The sequence below is a fragment of the Narcine bancroftii genome, chromosome 4 (genome assembly GCF_036971445.1).
Source record: "Narcine bancroftii isolate sNarBan1 chromosome 4, sNarBan1.hap1, whole genome shotgun sequence".
NCBI lineage: Eukaryota > Metazoa > Chordata > Chondrichthyes > Torpediniformes > Narcinidae > Narcine > Narcine bancroftii.
The window spans coordinates 306,802,500-306,818,698 of record NC_091472.1 but is presented as its reverse complement, the minus strand read 5'-3'; the positions used below and the strand labels follow the sequence as shown (position 1 = coordinate 306,818,698).

Genomic DNA, 16,199 nt, shown 5'->3' with positions numbered 1-16,199 from the left:
TTTCGCGTCGTCAAGGCGGCGGTTGGGCGGGGTTCCAGGCGACGGCAACCGTCCATTGGGCGGCGGCAGGTGGACGGACAGGCGTGGCCACCAATGGAAAGGACGGTGTCGGCCACCGTCGTCCAGGGCGACGAAGCGATCACGTGGAACCACGGAAGACGTGGCAAGGGGAGGGAGTCGAGCATGAAGGGTCCTGGCGCTTTCGCCCTGTGTTGTCTGGCTGCCCTGGTTCACATCGGCGCGGCGAACGAGGAGGAAGTGAAAATACAGGTGTTGTACAGGCCCGCGGACTGTGCGCGGAAGAGCAGGCGAGGGGACGCGCTCAATGCCCATTACGATACTTTCCTCGCCCAGGACGGCTCAAGGTCTATTGCAGGTAACACGCCCCCCCCCCCCCCTTGAGACCAGTGGCAGACGGGGGCTTCCACTCCCTTTCAATCCGGCGTCCCGCCCCCTTCAATCCGGAGTCCCGCCCCCCTTTCAATCCGGAGTCCCGCCCCCTTTCAATCCGGAGTCCCGCCCCCTTTCAATCCGGAAGTCCCGCCCCCTTTCAATCCGGAGTCCCGCCCCCTTTCAATCCGGAGTCCCGCCCCCTTTCAATCCGACGTCCGCCCCCTTTCAATCCGGAGTCCCGCCCCCTTTCAATCCGGAGTCCCGCCCCTTTCAATCCGGAGTCCCGCCCCCTTTCAATCCGGAGTCCCGCCCCCTTTCAATCCGGAGTCCCGCCCCCTTTCAATCCGGAGTCCCGCCCCCTTTCAATCCGGAGTCCCGCCCCCTTTCAATCCGGAGTCCCGCCCCCTTTCAATCCGGAGTCCGCCCCCTTTCAATCCGGAGTCCCGCCCCCTTCAATCCGGAGTCCCGCCCCCTTTCAATCGGGAGGGGTCTCGCCCCCCCCCTTCAATCCGGAGGGGTCCCGCCCCCTTCAATCCGGAGGGGTCCCGCCCCCTTCTATCCGCAGGGGTCCCGCCCCCTTCTATCCGGAGGGGTCCCGCCCCCTTCTATCCGGAGGGGTCCCGCCCCCTTCTATCCGGAGGGGTCCCGCCCCCTTCTATCCGGCGGGGTCCCGCCCGCCCCCGGAGTCCCACTCCATGGCTCTATGTGCTGACCACCCTGCAAGTTGCAGGGGCAACAGCTTATCTTCCATATACTCGCCTTCCAGCCACATGCTTTACCTACCCCACCTTAAATTGTGCCAACTTTTTTGAATTTTTCCATAATTATTTTCCCACGACCCCAGTCTTGAAGTCATGAGTTTTTGTTTTAAGTCTGAAAAGTCCCTCATAGCATCATTTTCTACGTGATGTAAATAAAGTAATTCATTCCCTCCTGCTTCCGACACATCTTCACCATTTGAATAGGATAGGATTTTCTCTCTTGCTTCATTATCTGTCCGGTTACATCAAGAGAATCACCATGATTCGTCTATTTCTGCTGTTGCTGTCTCATCTTGGTACCTAGCACGTCAATCGAAAACCTGTCACCTGTGTATGAATGCCAAAGGGCATTGCTTCACTTGCTTACCACCTCTTCAGCTTTGTTTAAAATGTTGGAATTTTTTTTTTAATTTCCAAAATTTGATGGATAGGAATTTTTGACTAAATATTGAGGAAAATGTGAACGATTGCCTTCATTCACTGTTACAAGCTTGGTTCCTTAGCCACTAGTTCCACACCACCTGCTAATAGAAATCAAAAAACAAGGCGATATGGGGAGAAACTTGAGGAAGACATTGCAGACACTTGTTGATAACTTCATCCATGCCTTTGTTCCATGTGCTCTCAGCCAGTCTCCCACATCCTCGCTCTCTAAAAATGAGATTCTCCAATCCATGTTCATTCTTCGTGGCAATTTTCCGAGCCAAATTAGGCAGACTTTTTTATATTTAACCTTGCTCCTCTTCATGGTGTTAGCTTTCCATGTCTCTTTCCTTCACCAACTCTATTGCCATTGAAGGTATCAAGCCTGTTCGTCCAGTAATGGACTTTTTTTTGCACGTTCATAAATTTAATAGAACATTGAAATCCCAAGCCATGAAATTTCTAATTGGGTTTTATTAAAAATGCTGTATTTGGCTTATTAAAGAACATTGTGGTGTTTACGAGTAATTTCAGGAAAAAAATTCAATGGGGATTGGGATGGTGTTATAAATTCGGCTTTGAATAGATTATGTACTGACCATCTACTCCAATGGAGTGTTCCAATAAAGTGGATAGTTGTAGGCAAAATCTACCTTGCCAAATAAACTTTCTGAGAGGATCCTGTCTACTGAATTAAAACCATATTAATATATCCATTTTTTAAATTTTATATTTTAATAGGAACATTGGTCTGATTGTGGAGGTCAGTCACTAAATGAATGAAAGATTATGATGAAAGATTAAATCGTCTAGGATTCTATTCGCTCGAGTTCAGAAGAATGAGAGGAGATCTTATAGAAACATATAGGATTATGAAGGGTATGGATAGGATAGATGTAGGAAGGTTTTTTGAACTGGCCGGGGAAACTAAAACGAGAGGACACAGTCTCAAGATTCGGGGGAGTAGATTTAGGACAGAGATGAGGAAAAATAGTTTTTCCAAGAGAGTAGTGAATGTTTGGAATTCTCTAACCAGAGAAGTGGTTGAGGCTACCTCATTAAACATATTTAAAATTCAATTAGATAAATTTTTACATGATAGAGGAATTAGGGGATATGGGGAGAAGGCAGGTAGGTGGAGTTAGGTCATAAATTAGATCAGCCATGATCTAATTGAATGGCGGAGCAGGCTCGATGGGCCATTTTTGGCCTACTCCTGTTTTATGTTCCTATATATGTATGTTCCTAAAGCATACAGCTTTTTACGTAGCTACTTAAAGTCCCAATGGCACTTGCTCATGATGTCATGAAATTTATGGTAATTTGTGGAATATACCTGCTCCCTGTCCATAACCCTCCAACCCCCTCACATCCATGCACTTATCCAACCTTTTCTTAAATGACAAAATTGACCTTGCTGCAACCACCTCTTCCAGTAGGTAATACCACTCTTGAGTTAAAAAGCTCCCTCTCATGTTACTTCTAAACTTTTGCCCCCTAACCCTTAACTTATGACCCCTCATTCCAATCTCACCTACCCTCAAGGAGAAGAGTCTATTCACATTACTTTATATATTCCCCCTCATAATTTTAAATCCCCCCTCAACCTTCTGCTCTCCAATGAATAAAGACCCAATCTAATCAATCTTTCTTTGTATTCTAGATACTGCAATCCAGGCAACATTTAAATAAATCTCTGCCTTATTGATATCCTTCCTATAATTTGGAGACCAGAACTGCATGCAGTATTCTAAATTTGGCCTCACCATCGCCTTGAACACTCAACGTCACTTTCCAACTCCTATATTCTATCATGAGAATCCACTTTCAAAGAACGATGAACCATTATTCCAAGATCTCTCTGTTCCTCTGCATTCCTCAATGCCCTCCCCTTCACTGCACATGTCCTATTTTGATTATTCTTTCCAAAATAAAGTACTTTACACTTATCTACATTAAACTTTATCGGCCACCTTTCAGCCCACTCTTCTAAGCCATCCAAATCTTTCTGAAGTCCCTGAAAACCAACTTCACTATCCACAACTCCCCCTATTTTTGTATCGTCTGCATACTTACTAACCCAATTTACTATTCCATCATCCCAGATGATGCAAATGACAAACAACAAGAGAGCCAAAATGGATCCCTGAGGCACACTGCTTGTCACTGGTCTCCATCCTGGCAGACAGTTACCCACCATGACTTTCTGGCATCTACCTTCGAGCCACTGTTGAACCCATCTGACTAGCTCAACATTAATACCTAGCACTTGAACCTTACCAACCTTCCATGTGAAACCTTATCGAAGGCCTTACTGAAATCCATATAGATTACATCTGCTGCTCTACCCACATCAACCTTTCTAGTCACAACCTCAAAAAATTCAACAAGATTTGTCAAACATAACCTTCCCTGCACAAACCCATGTTGGGTGTCCCTGATCAGTCTCTGCCCCTCTTCATACTTATACATATTATCTCTAAGAATACTTTCCATTAGTTTACTGAACACTGACATCAAACTTATTGGCCTATAATTGCTGAGCCTACACCTGGAGCACCATGCTCCCCTCTAGTGACTTGAAAAATCACTGTCAGAGCCTCCGCTATTTCTTCATTGACTTTCCTCAAGGACCTAGGGAAAATTCTATCAGGACCTGGAGACTTATCCACCTTTAAATACCTCAAAAGTTCCAATACCCCCTTTTTCCTAATCCCTACATTTTCCATAATCACCCCCTTTGCTTCTCTTATCGTGCACGATTCCATATCCTTTTCCCTCGTGAATACTGAAGAGAAGAACTCATTCAATATCTCCCCCATCTCATTCGGCTCCACACACATTTGTCTGCTCTGATTCTCTAAGGGACCAATTTTATCCTTCACTCTCATTTTTCTATTTACATATTTGTAAAAACCTTTCAGATTTATTTTACCTTGTTCGCTATAGCTACCTCATACCTTCTTTATGCTATCCTAATTTCTTTCTTAAGCTTCCTTTTACAATCCATGTATTTTCCAAGCATCTCATCTATATCTTGTTTCTTGTATTTAATGTAGGCCTCCCTTTGATTTTGATCCAACTTTCTAATCTCCCTTGAAAACCACAGCTCTCTCGAACTTTTGGCTCTGCCTTTTATCCTAATAGGAGCATAAAGATACTGCACCTTCAAAATCTCTCCTTTAAAAGTCCTCCAATTCTCCTCTACCTCCTATCCATAAAACAAATCAGCCCAAACCACTCCTTGCAAATTCCTTCTCATTTCATCAAATCTGGCTTTTTTCCACTCAAAACCTTAATCTTTGGAACAGATCTATCCCTTTCCATAATTATATTGAGAGTAATGGTACCATCATCGCTGGATCCGAAGTGCTCCCCAACACACACCTCAGTCACCTGCCCTATCTCATTCCCCAACAGTAGATCCAATACTGCCCCTTCTCTAGTGGGTACCTCAACGTATTGCTTCAAAAAACTATCCTGCCCACATTTTACAAATTCTAATCCATCCATCCCCTTCACAGAATGTGCTTCCCAATCTATATTATGAAAATTAAAATCCCCCACTAACACAAATTACAAATCTCTGCTATATCCTGACACATTTGCTCCTCTATTTCTCGTTCCCCACTAGGAGGTCTATAATACACCCCTATAATTGTAATTTCTCCTTTTCCATTTTTTAATTCCACCCATACCACCTCCCTTGATGAGCCCTCCAATCTATTTCGCATCAGCACCGGTGTAATATTTTCCTTGGCAAGCAATGCCACACCCCCCCCCTTACCCCTCCAATTCTATCACACCAAAAGCACCAAATCCCAGAATATTTAGCTGCCAGTCACATGCCTCCTGCCATCACCTCTCACTAATCCCCACCACGTCATACTGCCAAGTGTCTCTCCACACCTTCAGCTCATCCACCTTCCTGACAACACTCTTAGCTTTAAAGTAAATGCATTTCAGATTTCCCACACTTGCCTCCTGTTTGTCCCCATCTTCACAGACAACTCTTATTTGTCTACATGCCTTCTCTATTAGCGGACAAACTGTGCTGTTCTCCTTTATGTGGACCCCTTCCCCCAACCGTACTAGTTTAAAGCCCCCTTAGTAGCCCTAGTAAATGCCCCTGCCAGGATCCTGGTCCCTCTGGGATTCAGACGCAACCCATCCGTTCGGTACAGGTCCCACCTCCCCCAATGATCCAAGAATTCTAATCCCTGACTGTTACTCCATCTCTTTATCCATGCATTCATCCTCCACCTGATTCTATTCTTGGCCTCACTATCGCGTGGCACAGGAAGTAATCCAGAGATTACCCCCTTTGCAGTCCTTTTTAGCCCCCTACATAACTCCCTATATTCATTTTTTTAGTACCACTTCACTCTTCCTCCCTCTGGCTCATTGCCCTCCCCCTTTAGGATGTCACGGACAACAGAAGTTGCATCCTGGACCCAGGCACCAGGGAGGCAAACCACCATCCGGTTTTCTTTATCGTATCCACAGAATCCCCTATCTGTCCTCCTGACCATTGAATCCCCTATGACTAATGCCCTTTCCCTACCCTTCTAGGCTATAGAGGCTGACCTTGTGTCGGTGGTACAGCCACTGATGACTTCCCCAGCCTGACTGTTTCCCCCCTCTCCCCCATAGTACTCAAGGAGGAGTACGTATTGTTGAAGGCTACAGGGACAGGAGCCCTCTCTTGTACCTACCCCTTTCCCTCTCCTAACTGTAATCCGCTGATCCTCCTCCCATGGCCCTTGTGAGACCACCTGACTATAACTCCTATCTATGATGGCCTCACTCTTCTTGACCAGAGCGAGGTCATTAGGCTGCAGCTCCAGTTTCCTAACACGGTCCCTCAGACGCTGCAGCTCAGCTCACCTAGAGCAGATGTGGATGTCTGGGAGGCCAGAAGACTCCAGGACCTCCCATATCTGATACTGAAAACGGGAAACTGCTCTCACACACATCCCCTCTCTCTCTCCCCTCACAAAGAGGAAAAAAAATATTATGTAACAAATATACAGTCTTGCCTTAATCCAGATACGCTCGACCTAGACAACACGAGGGTGAAAAGTTAAACGAATAAATATGCAGACACTATAATTGTAGTTTGCAGAAAGATGCGAGATAAACAGCAACTGGGTTTCTCCAGCATTTTTATGAAAGCTACAATCACAGTAGCAATATTTATTCTGGCTTTAGTTTTCATATTGGTCAACAGTTTCAGGTTCTCCAGAAACAATTTTTATTTTTAATTTCCAATTCTAGATTTTATTTTCATTTGTTGAAATATTTGTATTTTCTATGGAAAAAAAATGTTTTATTTTACTTTTATAGCCGTGAAGAAAATGAAGGTCATCCTAAATGGTTTCTTCTTGGTGTTGGCCAAGTAATAAAAGGATTAGACATTGGTATGTCTGACATGTGTGCAGGAGAGAAAAGAAAATTAGTGATACCACCTTCATTGGCATATGGACCATTTGGTAAAGGTAATATCTGCATCAAAATTGGCTTGTAGGTTGCCCTATTTACTTTCCAATGGAAACCCCTCATTAATCTCAAAAGCTGTGTGGAAAGTCTTCCCATTTGACCTTGTAATCTTCCAACTGTGTAAAACAGAACAAAAAATGTTCAGTTTTAACTTGAATGTCAGAAAACAATGTACTTTTAATTTGTGACACATGACAATGCAGAACATTTTAACCAAAAGCATGAATATTACTCAAAAACTAATTGAAAGGAATTACGTTAGCATGTTTTAGATGCAAAACCATTGTCTTCACATACTGCATTAATGCATGGCCACCTGTGTTACAACCTTGAGTGGGTTTGTATTAACAGAATGTTCCGTTTTTGCATGTGATTCTTATTTATATGTCTGTTTTCCTTCATTAATTGCTATTGTCTCACTTTTAAACTTTTGTACAGTTATCCATCTACAAATCCAGTGATTGCTGGAAAAAGCTGACTCTGGTCTTACAATAGAATGCATGTATTTATTTCCATATGGTATGTACACTCTGAATTGGATGTTGAGTTACTAATGCGAATGATAGACTTTGACTAAGTATAAATCAATCAACAGTTTTCACACGGGTTGCGTTGTTCACGGAGAAGTTAAAAGCAAATGAAATCTTTGCTGTATTTTGAAAGTATTAGTAACAGATTTTTAAAGAAAAATCACACTTCAAATTTATTGCCAGAGTGCATGCATGACATCACATGCAACCCTGAGATTCTTTTTCCTGCGGGCCAGGCAGAATTTCTAATTACTGTAAACTTTATTCAAGAAGAAATTAATGTAAGCAAACTGCAAATACAGAAATATAAGTATTAAGTAAAAATTAATGAGGCTGAGTGAAACTGTTGTTCAGGAGTCTGATGGTTGAGGAGTAGCAACTATTCCTGAAACTGAAGGCACGAGTCCTGTGGCAACGTCATGGGGCTTTAGAGCAGGATTAATTGGAGCAGAAAAATCACTTGGCAGCAGTCCTAGGTAGTGTGGATCCTTGAGGATTGCTGCTGCTCTCCGATAACAACGTCCATGTAGATGTTCGCGATGGTGGGGAGGGTTTTACCTGTGTTGTACTGGGCTGTGTCCACTACATTTTTAAAAGTTTTATGCTCAGAGATATTGGGGCCCCTATATAAGCCATAATGCAGCTGTTCAGCCCACTTTCCACGACACATCTGTAGCAATTTGCCAAGGTTTCTGGTGATGTACTGAACCTCTGCAAACTCCTGAGGAAGTAGAGGAGCTAATCTGCTTTCTTCACTCTGGGTCCAGGTAAGGGTCCTCCAATATAGTGATCCCCAGGAGCTTACCCTCTCTATATCTGATCCCCATTGATTACTGGTTTTTCTTTCCTAAATTCTACAATCAGTTCCTTGGTCTTGGTGCTGTTGAGTGAGAGGTTTTTAATTGGATGTGTGATTCTAGATTAAGCACAAGCAAGTTTCCAAGCAAACTGGAAGGTACAGTAGAACTCCGATTATACAAAATGGTCAGGAATAGGTCTATGTTGGATAAATGTTTGGGGGAACTGGTCATTTTTTTTAAAAACAGCCAAGTAGCAACAGCAAATCACTTGTATCAATGTTCAAACAACATCAAACCACAAGGGAAGGCTTTTTAAGCATTAAAATAATGTTTAATTCTCACCAAAAATAATACTGGCCACAGTCCTAACTGCCGAGAGCCGACACGAACCCACCGCTGCTTCTGCCTTCCCGGTCACGGGAGCTCCCAACACCCAAGTCCAAAATCTGAATCCTCCCCTAGGTCTACCACACATGCACGCCAAAGAGTCCGATGTACACGTGTGGTAGTAGACAGAGGGGACAGTTCGGAGTTGGCTTTGGAAGCTCTGTTGTGCCGAGAGGCGCGGGGAGGAAACACCACTGTGCCCGGGGTCCCGCTCCTGCCCAGAAGGCTCCTTGATGACGGCGGGACACGGGATTCTTCTGATCGCTTGTGACTGGGAGACAGTGTCACGCAGTTTGAGAGGGAAATTTGCAGAGAAAAGTCAATAGGGGAAGGTAAAGAAGAAATGGAAAGAGCGAGGGGAGGAGTTACCTGAAACGAGAAGTCATCGTTCTAATTTCATGTCGAGTGAATTTTTTTCAACCTATGAGGTCAGTTCGGCTTTGGAAAAAAAAATGTAGATAAATGAGGATTCTGGAGAATCCAATTTTGGAGAATCAAGAGTTTTACTATGTAAAGAGTAGATTAAACATTTTAAGACCACTGTTACAAGAGAGTGAGTAGGGTTACAATTGGAGGACTTTGATAAACTTGCCCTTCATGTACTTGGCAGTAACTGATTTATCTGGGACTCGTTCACAGTGTATAAATCCAGAACACGTGAAATTGCTTTCAGAAGGGCACAATGTTTCTTCCTCCATTTGGAAGATCCTTGTAATGGCTTTCAACGTTATTGGCCTTTAGGGATTCTATAGCACTGCATAAGGACAAGAACATCTTGTAGTCTCTGGTGCATTCTTGTTAGAATATTTGGGAAAAGGCATTTCAATTTCCTTACATTAAAGGATTTGACTATAGATTAAGTTTCGTCTAAGATCCTAAATGCCTGTCTTTATTGAGAGCAGCTTCTCCCACATTAGAGAGACCTCGGTTTCAAATGTATTGAGTACCATTTCACTCTCTCACTGAATCAGTGAGCAACATTTTACAGGAAGAAATCCTCTGTAGCAATTGGCTTGGTGCTCCTTTCCTCAAGGATAGAGCAGACTCTCTTTAAATCGAAAAGCACAAGCTATCCAATAAATGAAAATTGAGGATGCACCAGAGGAGATCTCGATCGGTGTATTGGAAGAGCAGGGAAATTGAACTGAAAATTAGTTTAGTATTGTTATGAGCCCAGAGGACCCCAAAACCCAGCAGCAATAGATAGTCACCAAGACAAAGGGTTACTTCAACAAAAGTTGCTTTTAATTTGTAAACAACAATCCATTAGTGAAGTCTCGGGAACTCTCCAAAGCTTTTGCAAGGACTATTGGCCCCAACTCGTCTAGCATGAGCAGAGCTCCAGTATTATAAATAAGATTGGTTTTAAAGTATTTGTATGTGACCTACACTTAAAAAAATTTAACTCCCAAAACACCTATATTCTGTCACAGGTATTCTTTATTTTTTATTCTGCAATCCAGGTAAAATACCCCCCAATTCAACCCTGATCTTTGAAATTGAACTCTATGATGTGAGAAATGGGCCACGGAGCGTGGAATCTTTTAATGCCATTGACATGAATGGTGATCGACTGCTTTCTCGTGATGAGGTATGTCAGGTTTAAAATCTATGAGTCAACACGTTATGATGGCATCGTCATTGAAGGTACAAGTCTAGCATTCAAAGGTTTGGATTAATGATCTGATGAGACAAATTTTAATCCCTCTGTGGCGCATGACATATAAAACAAGCAATTCAGTGTAATTTGGGCTTTAGTAATTTTGCGTACTCTCTGTCCAAGCCAGAAGAAATGGTGCATTTGGAGAACTATTGAACTAAAGCTGTATTTTGTGCAACTTGCATGTGCATATTTTAATCAATTTCACTTTTCATGAAAGTTGCACTATGTGACACATTGATAATTAGGCAATCCCATTTCTAGGCAAGTCAATTTTGGTGCCAATGTAGGAGTTTTGTTTGTATTTGTCATTGTTTTTACAGCATGCCTGACCCTTGCTGTTACCATTTTTAGCATTCGTCCTCTTGCTGATAAAAATAATAATCACGTCAAAGGTACCACAATAAACACTTGCTCGGATGTACCAAAGTGTCATTAAAAACAATGTTGAGAAGAAAACTGGAATGTTGGATTAGCATCAAGTGGGCAGTGAGCATATGGGGAGATTTTTTTCTTAAATGTGTGTTTGACGATTGGTACAAAGGAGGAAAAACCCAACACCCAACCCCAACCAACCAATTTTCCCCTGCAACCGCTGCAACCGTGTCTGCCTGTCCCGCATCGGACTTGTCAGCCACAAACGAGCCTGCAGCTGACGTGGACTTTTACCCCCTCCATAAATCTTCGTCCGCGAAGCCAAGCCAAAGAAAAAGACAATCCTGATGGACTGGTTTCTGTGTCTCTGCCTTTGATTCTAGGCAGCACATTTCAGATTGTAATACACAAAATTGAGAGAAATTTTAAATGAGCAGTGCATCAAGGTTTAACATTATAAAAATTCCATCAACTGTCAAAAAAATATTTCTTATTCCACTATCTAAATCTGACGAACAAGGTTCCAGCACTCTTGCCTTCTTGCCACATTGTTACATTTCATTTCACTACCTCTGTCTGACAATTTGCCAGACAATCTATATCTTTTGGAATTTATTAATACCCTCTTGTTTGCAGGGTTCCTTTTTTTTTAGTAAGTTTTAGTTCACTCTAATCAATAGTTATGGAACTAGAAACATTACAAGTAATGCAAAATCTTAATGTATGGCCTTAGCCTCAAGTTGCTTTGTCTTCTCAATGTGTTTAACAATTTACGAAGGTCTTGAACAAAACATGAAAGTGATATTTTCCCCAAAAAATAGACTTTATTCACAATAAATTATTTACAAAGTCAAACAGCTTTGTATTTTCACATACTTGGTGCTGTAACCATACATTTCCATCACTATACACTGTTACATTAGTTCTCTATTTAGCACCACTGTGGCCTATTGTAGTTACTTACTACCCCTAACCCCACACTGTTTGAGGGGCTTCACCTCCACTCTCAGGCCTTCACTTATCTGTAACGGAAGGATTCTAGAGGGTGGTCCTTCCGCACAATTATTATCAAGCCCACGCGTCCCTCAGCACGTACTCCTGCAGCCTGGAATGTTCCAGTCAGCAATATTCTCTCATCGACTCCTCATGGTGCTAGGAGACCAACAAGTTTCGACAGACCAAAGGACATCTTTCACTGAGTTGAAAATCTTAAAGACGCTGTGGATGTCTGTCTCTGCATGTGTTCCCAGGAACATCCTATAAATCGGAGTCCTCTGTCACGCTGCCATTGGAGATGAACCCTGATAAGGACCCTTGTATCTGTCTCCATATACTTTTTGCAAATCCAATTTCTACAAAAAGGTGGCTGACATCGTGGTCGCACTAAAGTGGCTTCTGGAATGAAGGACGAGACTGTAGAAGCTGGGGTTGTTCACTTCCGAATGTAATACATTAAAAGATAAATTGCATTTTGGATCACTTCAAAACTAGTCACAATGTCTGGGAATCCAAGGCGGATGCACAGAAATGGGTGCATTTGTCCACTCAGTTTGCACGGACCATGAATCTCCCATTTTAAGAAATGGCTGTAGTTGTCATCTTCTGTGGGGTCATGCTAACATAAAAATCTCCAATCAATAAACCAACTTTGGATCATTTGTCTCTGATTTCTGCCTCAACCAGTCACAGAACTTTTAATTCCCTGCCCTTTGATTTTTGCCTATTTATGTGTGAAAGTCGGCCTGCACTGTAATAAAATAAACAGCAGAACCAATTAAGTGTACAACAGTTTTCTTCATTCAGGCTTGTTCACACTAGCTGGAGTGAGGGATTCAAAGAAAGAGTGCAGTAACTTGTTCTCCACACTGATCCCTACTCAAAGCATAGAGTATTCATCCCATTTTTATACACCTCCAAGAAGGAGTCTGCGTGAGACCCTACAAGTTTCACTCAATTGGCAATTCCTGTTTTTGCAACAATATGTTCCATGAAACAGGATGTCCTTGGTGTTACTATCTCACTGCAGCAAAGGGAGGGTCACATTCTCACCTATGTTACAAGGCAACGATATTCTCAACCAATTCATTAACCCTTTGTTAAGCATATTCATTAGTTATTCCTTTACATATGTATTTGATTAAATGTTTTGAAAATCTATTTGCAGAACTATGAGAATATTATCAGAGTCCATATTTTATTCAAATGGGAAGTGTTGTTTGATGAGTACTTTTGTATCTTTGCAGCATTTTCTAGATTTAAAATGCAATTTTTGTTGTAATTTCAGTTGAAGACCTATGTGTATGAAGAGTTTAAGAGAGATAATAGGATCCAAGACCCTTCCTACAAGGAAAAAGTCCTCATTGATATTATTCGAAAAACTGATCACGATGGAGACGGATACATTTCCGCCAGCGAATATAATATCTTCCAGCATGATGAGCTTTAGGTTTGTGCCATTAAATTAAATTTCTGCTCAAATAAAGTGGTGGGGTTTTATTATTATTTTGTATCTCCAATATTACATTTCCTGTGGTACTTAGTTGGCAAAAACGTTGCAAAAAAAACATTATGCTTGATGCCAAAAAATTGAGCTTGATGTTATGATTGATAATTGCAAAAAAAAATGATAGAACAGAATAACTGTTCAGAATTCAAATTATATGGTACCACTTCCAGCGCTCAAATAAATATTTTGAAAGAAGGAACTGTAATTGCTTTTGTGTCTGGCTTTTCAATGTGTAGATGTGAGCTTCATGGTGATGCCAATTGATGGAGTCCAGTTGAGATTGTTGGTAGATGAGAAATGGGGGTGCGGTGGTTTGAGAAGTGCCCTAAGGCTGTTTGTTGGTGGGATGTTGCATTTGAAAAGGTATTTTCTGACCACTTCCATTTTTCGGATAATTGAACTTTAGAATGCCACTACATCTCTGAGACTTCTGGCACAAAGCTCTCCAGTTCCTAGCTCTTGCTGCTAGTTTTGTCCCGACACCACAGACCACTTTGCTGCACCTCCACTGAGATCTTGAGACCTCCACTAAACTGCAGTTGGTTAGTATTGATTGCATGCATGCAGAGATTGTGTTAATTAATCTGCCACCCAAGAATGGAACCTGCCCTGCACTTCAACCTGCAAGTGTAAGTTAATTGACTATCATAACCCATGTTAAATTTCAATGTCTGATCAAGTTGGTTCCCTTGTCTCTCACAGAATTGTTTAAAATCATTTTTAGGATCCATGTTCTCTGTGAGCCCTAACACTGGTGGTTTACAAAAGATTAGATTCATGCAACTTTGAAGTTTGAAATGGGTAACCTTCATTTGCCTGGATCTGTTTAATGTTTCCAAACTTGAAAAAATCCAAAATTGTCACTTTTTTATTAATAGTTCCAAAGCTTTAGTTTAAGAACTACATTTGCTCTGTACATGTGGGTCTATTTGTTATTCTCCTTTATTATGTAAGATGTTGAAATATTTTCAAACTGCAAAGATATTAAATATTACTGTACACAAATATATTATTTTTGAGCAATGTAGCCAAAAAGGTTGGGGGGGGGGGGGAGGTGGGGAAGCTAGTGGCAAGAAGCAGTGTTTAGAGGTAAAAACTTCACTGGCACTTGAATTCTTGTGAAATTATGACCAGGATCATTGAATTTGTGCAATCCATCTGGTTACATTTTCCCCACCTCTCTGGGCTTACAGTTTGTTTCAAATATCATATTCAGTAGGTTGTAAGTTTTAGATAGCAATCACTTCATGCATTCTCTCACACCTAAACGGCTCTCATGTCCTTGAACCTTGTTAAGATGCGCAGCTTCCCAGATTACACTATTCAAACCAGTTCTAATTTTGTTACGCATTCCGCTCTATTCTCGTTTTTTTTTTGTCGTTCAAAGGAGGACAACCTCATTTTCCCTAGTTCAATGGCATCGATGGAATCTCTCATTCCTCGAACTATTTAGGAAATTTCCTCAGTTTCTTTACAGGACTTCAACACAATATCTTCTGAAACAGCATGTCAAGCCATTCAGTTCATGAGCAAGATCAGCCTTTGTTAAATTCCAGAAAAATTGTTATTTTTGTATCTCCATATTTGCATGAATACTGAGAATACATGATCCAGAAAACAATCTAGCTTCCTAATACCCTTCAACTACACTTAAAGGTGATTAATCATAATCTTGTCCTGATTCAACTATTTTTTTTTAAAAACTTCATTCGCTGTTTAAAAAGCAATTAAACAGAAATTGGCTTCAACGGATTCCCTTAACCTAATCCTAATTTGGAAACCTACTAATCACCTGGTACTCACAAACTAGCCACCCTCCAGCAATGTCACTTTTTTGTGCTTTCTTTGAGTGCAGGCCGATGCCGATATTATTCTCTCCTGCTGCCTCAGTCAGCAGATTTGCCAGATTTTGGCACCAAATTTTTTTTTATTAAAAAGTGCCAACAGAACAAAAAGAGCCTAGAAATCTTCTATAACTGCCAAAAGCCATCAATTAGCAGTTTCTGTCACTAAACAATTTTTTTTAATGCCAAATTTCTGCTGTTTGGTCCCAAATCTGGCAACCCTGTCAGTATCAGGATTTGTCAGTGCTTCAGTCTACTTTGAAGCTACTAATGCCTTGATTAATTGCAGTTGCCTCCCTATTCAGGGTAGTGGGAGGGGAGCATTGGCATATATGGTGTAAAGTTTGAGCTTGGTTTGGTGGCCAGGAAGCGAGTATCCCCTGACTGGGAGTGGGTTCTTTCAGGTATCGCTTGTGCATACCTGGTTGAGTGTCAGCAGTTGGCAAAACCATTTACTGGAAGTAGATGATGGGCCATGGGTCTTCTGGATTTCAAAGTCCTCACCCAAAAGTTTACTTTGGTGCCATGGATAAGCTGTGATATCTGCCCAGGAAGAGAGAGGTAGTGAATTTAACTGGGCTTGAATGAACTTAGTGGATTTTTTTTTAAGATGGGGGGTGTCAAGAAAGCAGATGTTCATTTTCAGTTTCTGTCCTGTGTTAACAAAATTTCATGTTTTTAAACAATACTTCAATAGGTAGTTAAAATGCTTAGATATTAAAGTTTTGTGTTGCTTTTTCATTGTGAATGAATTATGTATATATTAAAAAAATCTTTAAAAGAGATTGTTCAGTGTAGGTCACTTCACAAATAGAGTGACAAAATACATCTCATTTAAAATGCAAGCGCTTCACTGAAACCAGACATTCAGACACCAGTGATTTTTTTTTTCCAAAGACAATGGAACTGCTTTGGAAAGAATTTCAAAAGCAGGTGCAAATGAAAAGTCTGGTCTCAAGTACTGAAAGATCTTTCAGGGATTGGGTTCAGATTGTTGGGAGGAGGTTTGGTTTTTACAAGC

At 41.5% G+C, this 16,199-nt stretch overlaps 1 protein-coding gene across 1 annotated transcript; it reads left to right on the top strand.

The window, feature by feature from the left end:
• Positions 1-29: 29 nt before the first annotated feature.
• Positions 30-15,961, top strand: fkbp7 (FKBP prolyl isomerase 7). Its single transcript, XM_069935843.1, is given in 6 exon segments — positions 30-355; positions 358-376; positions 6,924-7,075; positions 10,257-10,384; positions 13,113-13,274; positions 13,741-15,961. Coding segments are annotated over 5 exon segments (723 nt in total). The 5' UTR covers positions 30-93; the 3' UTR covers positions 13,741-15,961.
• The last annotated feature ends 238 nt before the right edge of the window (positions 15,962-16,199 follow it).